The sequence below is a fragment of the Myotis davidii genome, unplaced genomic scaffold, assembly GCF_000327345.1.
Source record: "Myotis davidii unplaced genomic scaffold, ASM32734v1 scaffold115, whole genome shotgun sequence".
NCBI classification, from domain to species: domain Eukaryota; kingdom Metazoa; phylum Chordata; class Mammalia; order Chiroptera; family Vespertilionidae; genus Myotis; species Myotis davidii.
Genome location: NW_006291010.1, coordinates 1,651,614 through 1,659,922, shown reverse-complemented (window position 1 = coordinate 1,659,922; position 8,309 = coordinate 1,651,614). Strand labels below are relative to the sequence as shown.

General features: G+C 37.0%; 1 protein-coding gene across 1 annotated transcript in view; it reads right to left on the bottom strand.

The window, feature by feature from the left end:
* Window positions 1-2,290: 2,290 nt before the first annotated feature.
* Window positions 2,291-8,309, bottom strand: part of SEC62 (SEC62 homolog, preprotein translocation factor) — a 30,336-nt gene continuing 24,317 nt past the window's right edge. Inside the window, exon 8 of the mRNA XM_006764088.2 lies at window positions 2,291-3,857. Within this exon, the coding sequence (XP_006764151.1) occupies window positions 3,388-3,857 (470 nt within the window). The 3' untranslated portion in view covers window positions 2,291-3,387. The remainder of the gene's footprint in view (window positions 3,858-8,309) is intronic.

Below are 8,309 nucleotides of genomic sequence, written 5' to 3'. Positions count from 1 at the left end.
GGATTTGCAAGTTTGCCCACTCTTTAAAATGTTGTGTGTGCTTTCATGGTCATGTGTAGTGGTGAAAAATTTGACTTGTCCAATGCTTATGTTCTCAAGTTGAGGTTGGTAAGGTGACATACCCTTTTCTTGTTCCAGCTCTCATAATTTTAACAATGTCCTTAGCTCTATTTAGTGTGGGTGTTTGTGGTGGTGTTTTTTTTTGCATTTTTGATGATCTTGCTGTTATAAAATGGCCCTTCCATGTAGTGCTGAAGTGCTGTCTAGTATTTCTAAGTGAATGAAGGCTGTGATATGCCTTATGCAGAAAATACATGAATTATATAATCTTTGTTCAGGCATGAAGTTATAGTGCTATTGACCATGAGCTCAACATTAGTAAATCAATGGAACAGAAAGACACCTCAAACAAGTTTATGTATTATTGGCTAATGAAAATGTGACCAGATGCTCAAAGAACAACAGCCTGGGGAAGTATTTGTTAATTGCATTTTGGTGGTGACTTTACAGAACTAAACTACCACTAATCATTACAACCAACTGTACTTGTTATTTTCCAGTTCCTAATAAAGATTAAAAGAAAATTCAATTTACAAAAGATAGAAGATGATTTTTCTATAGTTGGCAGCTAATTGGTACTTACTATGTAAAACCAGAAAGGGCGGAAACATTAAAAACCATCACCACTGCAAACTAAAGAAATCAATAGAGATAAAAAGAAAAACAATCTATTTAATACATTAATTTTAACAACAGTCACAAATGCACTATTCTTATGTAGACTCAGTTGGTGAAGTCCATCCTGCTTAGTTAGGCCTATATGTACTCACTCCACAATAAATCAATCCTACATGATCCCGAAGCTTCATGCGCAGACTTTTCAGTAGTTTGGCAAACCTGAGGTTCTTTTTTTTAAATCACCATTTCATTGGCTAATATAAACAGTTCTCCAGGCTCTGGCATAAGAATATTTAATATTAGCCAACAAAGACAGCCACCTACGCTGAGGGATATAATAGTGGCAGCCTTTTGATTTTTATGTTTGTTTAAAGTACACAACCTTAAATAGTAAGACACTGAGCTGAAATTTCTAACTTGCTTTCTAACAAAGAATGATAGTTCCCCCAGGGACCAGCAGGTATTTATAAAAATTGTACTAACATTTTGTAAGAACACATAAACATCAATAAGAAGCTGACTTTCCTGTCATGCAACAAAGGTTTTTAAGAGGAGATGTAATACATATATATATATTATAGAGAGCTGTAAGATAAATGTTGAGTATTGTCATAGTAGTTAAAGGTTATTTTTATTTCTGAAAAACACTTTTGATACCATTACCATACCCCAAAATAGGTATTAATGCTACTGGTGGTTAAGAAGCTCAGGAGCTATAATTATGCATCTCTTTAACTGTGGAAATAATGCAGGAGAGCTCTCAAAATGTGAGGAGAAAACGCCCCACACTTAAATCAATGAATATTTACTAGGAGAAAACTTTTAAAATGACTGCAGCCTTGGTAGAGTTGCATTAATACCAAACAGCCACACTTCTGCTCACTTACAAGAAGTACTATTAAGAAGCAAAAAAGCTAAAAAAAAAAAAAGCAATAAAGCTATCCTATATAATAAAAACTTAATATGCTAAGTGTCTGACCATTCGACTGTTTGACCAGTCACTATGATGTGCACTGACCACCAGAGGGCAGACGCTCCGACCAGGTTAGCATGCTGCTGGGGTCCAGTCAATCGGGACTGGGCAAGACAGGCCGGACACTCCCTGTAGCCCTCCCGCGGTCCTTCTCTGCCCCGATTGTGCACCTGTGGGGTCCCTCGGCATGGCCTGCACCTTCTTGCAATCCGGGACTCTTCAGGGGATGTCAGAGAGCCAGTTTCAGCCTGATCCCCGCAAGCCAAGTCAAGGGACCCCACTGGTGCACAAATCCATGCACCGGGCCTCTAGTGTGTAATAAAATGTGTCAGTTCACAGAAAGTATATTTTTTCACAATAGAAAAATTGAATATCTTTAGTTAAACACTTAGATGGGAAACAGCCTAAAGAAAAATGAAGACCTACAGACTCCACCTATTTCAACTACAAAGCAAAATGCTCTCACTGTGACTGAAGGAAAATAATTTAATATTCATTATCAGTTTATGGGTATAACTCCAAGGAATGATTATGCTTATAAATAAACTCAAGATTTTTCCAAAGATTTTTAACTAAATATGCAAGATATAAAATCAAACTGCAAACCTAGTTCAAAGCAATTAGAGTCCAATGGTTTTCTTATGTTTTCTTGTATGCTCTTTATTTTAAATTGATATTTTAGAACAGTGAATTATCTTTCATAGCAGTGCCTCCAGGTCTGATAATACAGTACCCACTTCAGAATGTAGAGATTTAAGATAAATCAAACTGAACATTAAGGCGTACAAACAGCTAATTTAAGTCTGTTCTTATTTAATAAGGATCGTTTTAACTCATTCAAATACATGGAATGTTGGCACAAAACTTGAAGCTGCTGTAGAAAGATCACAGATGTTCTGCGGGTTATTGGAACTTCCATTTCTCTAAAAACATACCCTTAAATGGTCTTAATTTTACAAATTTAAGTGTTAGGAAAATGTCTAAATAATAAGTAACAATTAAAATAAAATGTTTATTTGTAAATTATATACAGAATACATTTACTTTACGACAAGGAAACGGGAAGACGACTCATCCCCTCCCACTCAACGGGCTTGCTTTCTCTGGAGATGAATACCCCTCTCTGAATCCGACGTACAGACCAGTTTGGATTTCCTAAGCTGGAAAAGGAGGATTTGTAGCTAAACTACAAGTGCTGTTTCAGTATGCTAGTTGGCTTGTTTCCACAGAATGCTTTTGAACCCTGTTAACTCAGAACCTTAGAAATTTCCTGATGTAATTTTATAATCAACAAAAGTTAACTGTCAAAAACAGTGAGTTTAAGCATTTCATCTCAAAGAAACTGTGAAATGGCTACATAACTGCACATAATCTGAAATTTTGTTGTTTCTTTTTATTCATTTAATTATTTTGATTAGTCTAACAGTAAAAAGCCATACAACTATCAAAAATGCCATTAATCTCAATGTCATTGTGGAAAGTGCACCTTTGACAACTATCAAAATTAATGAGACCTATGTACTGTAAAATGATCAAATAGATAAAACTTATAAATGGCTTCTGACTGTACCAATAATAGTATTCTATGAAATGAAGGACTGAATAGTCCCAGGATGTCAAATACATTTCAGTAAGTGGACTTAAAGAATGCTACAAATGTCAGGTATGCATTATGATGATCAGCCAACATAGAAATCCAACCTCTTGCACTTTTTTAGTCCCCCAAATTAGACAGATTATGATTTTTCATGTAAAGATTTAGTTGTTTCTCCATCATTGTCATCTTCTTCCTCCTCTTCACAATCACCATCTGTTTGTTGTTCCAATTCCTCTTTTGTGATCATTTCAAAATCATTCCCATTTCCACTACTGTGTTGGGACCGGTCATCTTCCCTCCTGTCACTGTCTGTGTCAGAATGCCGTTCTCCACCTGAGCCTTCTGTTCCATGATTTCCTGGTCCTACTTTCCCCTCCTCATCTTCCTTTTTCTCACTGTCTGACTTTTCCTCACTGTCAGACTTCTGCTGCTTTTTGGTTTCAGACTTTTCATCTTTCTTTAAGTCTGCTTTTGGTCCTTTATATTCATGTGTGTACAGAGGCCTGAAGGAGTCAATGAAGCCCACATCAGCAGTCAGATTTGGCAAGAACCAAAAGTGGTGCCTTCCTCCAGTTATGAGCCAAATGATGAGAAACAGAATGCAACGAGCTGTGGGAGAAACATTTCTCTAATTAAATAATTCAAGCATTGACTCTGACAGCAGAAAAGAGTTATTAAGAAAAAATGAGAAGACATTCAGAGTGTTATTATTTGCACATTACACGCACCCTAAATTAAACAATTAAGTCCTGATTAGTTTAGCAGCTATCACAGTATTCTAGGCACAGAGCATTCTGTTCTGAACTTGAGGGCATAATGCTACAATGCCATTCAAAAAGTTACTTCTATGTCTTTTTCAGCTGGGTGCTTTTCATAGATAGATACTTATGATTTATGCAATTTGCTATGTTATAGTTCAAGAAGCACAGCCCTCAGTTGCACATTAAGTACGGACAAGAGCATCGTATAAGAAAATAAAATAAATGCGAGTGAGGAATGAAGGTATCTTAAGAAGTCTCGAAAAAGGAAAATGCAGGGCTGCATGATGACTTTTCTAGACCCTAAGTACTTTAGCAATTCTCCATAAAAAAATTAAAAATTATACTTTTATGACCATATTGGCATAAATACAAATATAATCCCACATAGAATCATTACCATATACATGTACACATATTATTACTTCGGATTTTTAAAAAAATGAAAATGAAAACTTTGGGTCCAAGGCTACCTGCCTACTCTGTCTACAGGATAAGTCTTCTAAGTGAAAACTTTTGAACAATAAGAGAACATTTTCCTAGAAGTTATACTTTTAAAAAATTACATAATTCTGCTTTTTTAAAGGACCAAAACCCTCTCCCAATATTAGGAAATAATATAATGCTAATGAAAGCCAGATCACTAAAACAAATAGAGTTTGTGGTTACCTCCAGAGCAATATTTGACAAAACTCGTTAGTTACCGTATTTGCCGGCGTATAAGACGACTGGGCGTATAAGACGACCCCCTAACATTTCCACTCAAAATACAGAGTTTGTTATATACTCGCCGTATAAGACTACCCCCTCTTCCGCACACCTTCCACACACCAAATAAAAGGTAAAACAGTATCAGATTTGATTTTAACATTTTAATTTATATTCAAATGCTTATGACATGCAGGAAAACTGTCACAAGGCTGTATGTAATCAAACATATACATAAAACAGTGCAAGTTTATTACCGGTAAACATACCGGTAATTCACTAAAGAAAACACACTCTATAGACTGGTACCGTAGATGCTTCTCAGGAACACAGGCAAGCAGCCCACAACCTAGAGGGACTGTCAATGATAGAAGTAAGATAACAAATAGAGGGAGAGAGCAAGTGCCGGGCAAGTCCCTAGCAAGTTTGCTGGCGTGACAGTTTCACCTTAAAAGCCTTCAAACGCCTCTTCATCATCTGATATTAAAAGTTCATCAACGACATCTTGGTGCCATGATAGGGATGATAGGGGTTTGACTGGTCGACATTTTCTCTGCTGTACTGTACAATGGGGCAGTATTGTGGTTGGCTGTTGGCTGTATACAAAGCCTGATTTGATTGGTCCCTGCTCCCTGGTTGCCCGCCCTGTCACTATAGCAGTCTGGTCCACCCTTGCATCAGCATCTCCCTGGGACCTCACTAGTGCGCAAGTGCGAGCTCGTCAACATTCTAACAGGCACCATGATAGCGCAAAATCGCGAATCTTCAATGCATATGTAAAGAAATATACGGTAACCCGAATTTACCACACTCGCAAAATCGCACACAGCCAACCATACACCCAGTATGGTATCGCGATTCGCGATTTTGCGCTATCATACTGGGTGTATGGTCGGCTATGTGCGATTTTGCAAGTGTGGTAAAATCGCATAACAGCAAAATCGCATAACAGCCGAGCATACACCCAGCAGCGCTGCTGATGCCTGAACGGTATGTGGAATGAAGTGGGCGGGCATCGGGAGGCCACTATGGCACGGGGCAAGCACTATGGGCAGTCTATCTGAAGTGTACCCGGCGTATAAAACGACCCCCCACTTGGAGGCATATTTTTCACAGCCGAAAAATCGTCTTATACGCCGGCAAATACGGTAATAGAAGAATTAGAGAATTTTAAAGTTTATCATAATGAGTTATCACAAACACATTTAGTTTCCTCTTAATTTACCAATTACATAGAGCTGAGTGATTTTCCTATTTTTTAAAAAAGTCATAATGATTACATGAATGTTATAGACTAGTCAAGTATGTTAGGTTTTTTGTTTTCTTTACAGACAATTATATCACTGTTTTCATATAAGGCCCAAAAGAAGCTCATGTATGCTTCTTCCATTATTTTGCTTTGGATAAATAAAAGGAAATGGTTTTAGCTGCCTTGACTTTATGCAGTGGTAATTTCTTTTCTTTTTTAATATATTTTTATTGATTTCAGATAGAAAGGAGAGAGGGAGAGATAGAGAGAAACATCAATGATGAGGGGAATCATTGTTTGGCTGCCTCCTGCACACCCCCTACTGGGGATGGACCCTGCAACCCAAGCATGTGCCCTTGACTGGAATCGAACCTGGGACCCTTCAGTCCACAGGCCGATGCTCTATCCACAGAGCCAAATCAGCTAGGCAGTAATTTCTATTTTCACAAAAGAATATAAATATTCTAAAAGACTGTGCTACAAACAGAAAAGGCAAATATGTTGGAAATTATGATTTAAGAATAAATTCCACTAATAAAAAATAATGAACATCTTTTAAGAAGGCTGCACAATTTTTTCTCCAAATATAATTATGATGCTATGATAGGCTTTATAGGGTTGTAAGACAGATGGTTCACAGTATGAAATCTTCCCTCAAATCCAAGAAAAAGCAATATAGAAATGGCACAAATAAAATCTAAGTTCTCACCATATCTACACCGGGCATAGCAGAATTCTAGTATGTTTTATGGTTTTTCTCTATGTGACCTTAAATTACCAGCGTCAAAAGGGGAAGACTAACGGAAAAATCACTGTGACATACACTGAGTGGCCAGATTATGACCACCCCATCAGTACTGCATTGACACTTCCAAAAATACTGAATATTGAAAACTTCCTAAGCAAATACTCTCAAGGTTTTATTATTATTATTTGCATAACTAATTCACTTCATTGTACTGATGGTGGTCATAATAATATGGCTGGTTATAATAATCTGGCTACTCAGTGTATATTGCCATACTGTTTCTAACACTAAGGGTGACACATTTAGAAAATTGCAGAAAGCCTTATTTTTATTTTCTTTTTTAAAAAAATATATTTTATTGATTTTTTACAGAGAGGAAGGGAGAGGGATAGAGAGTTAGAAACATCGATGAGAGATAAGTATCAATCAGCTGCCTCGTGCACAGCTCCTACTGGGGATGTGCCCACAACCAAGGTATATGCTCGTGACCAGAATCGAACCTGGGACCCTTCAGTCCGCAGGCCGACACTCTATCCACTGAGCCAAACCGGTCAGGGCTAGAAGGCCTTATTTTAAATGGCAATATTAACAATACATATTCAAAGTAGCACCAAATATAATTTTGATGAATATATAATAGTTCATAGAATAATATAAATGAAATATCCAGTTTACAAGTGGGCTACAGATCAAAATTATTTGCAAGTAGGTTTGGAATTGTATTTTCTAAAACAACAAAATGTTGGGTTTATTTTCTGGTTTAATTTCACAAGATTATTTAATGCACAAATGCTATTTAAATCCATAGTATATTTGAAATAAAAAATTATAAAAAATACACCAAAGAAACATTATTTTATAACCTTTTTTAAAAAAATGTTTTTACTGATTTCAGAGAGTATGGGAGACACAGAGATAGATAGAAGCATCAGTGATGAGAATCATTGATCAGCTGCCTCCTGCACGTCCCCTACTAGGGATCAAGCCCGCAACCAAGGTATGTGCCCTGACTGGGAATTGAACTGTGACCTCTTGATTCATAGGTAGACACTCAACCATTGAGCCATACCAGCTGGGCAAGAAATAGTATTTTAAAATGCAAAACAATATAATAACCATAAATTATTGTGAATAGTGGTTTAAGTAAAAGATAAGCAAGTGGCCCTGGCCAGTGTGGCTCAATTGGTTGGAGCATCATCTCATGCACCCGGATCAATTCCCAGTCAGGGGATGTACCCAGGCTGCAGTTTTGGGGGCTCATATGGGAGGCAACCGATCAATGTCTCTCTCTCACATTGATATTTTTCTTTCTCTCCGACCCCCTCCGTCTTGCTCCCTCTGTCTCTCTCTCTCTAAAACAAACAAACAAAAAACCATATCCTCCTGTGAGGATTAAAAAAATAAAATGATAAGCAAATGGGTTAATTCTATTCAGTGGAGTTAAACCTTTGCTGAAAATTTTCAAAGGGCTTCTCAATTTTCAAGCATTTGAGAATGATGCCAGAAGACACCATATGATTATATATAATGTCAGATTAAAGTTATGGCTTCTCATTTTTTTAAAATATATTTTTATTGATTTTTTACAGAGAGGAAGG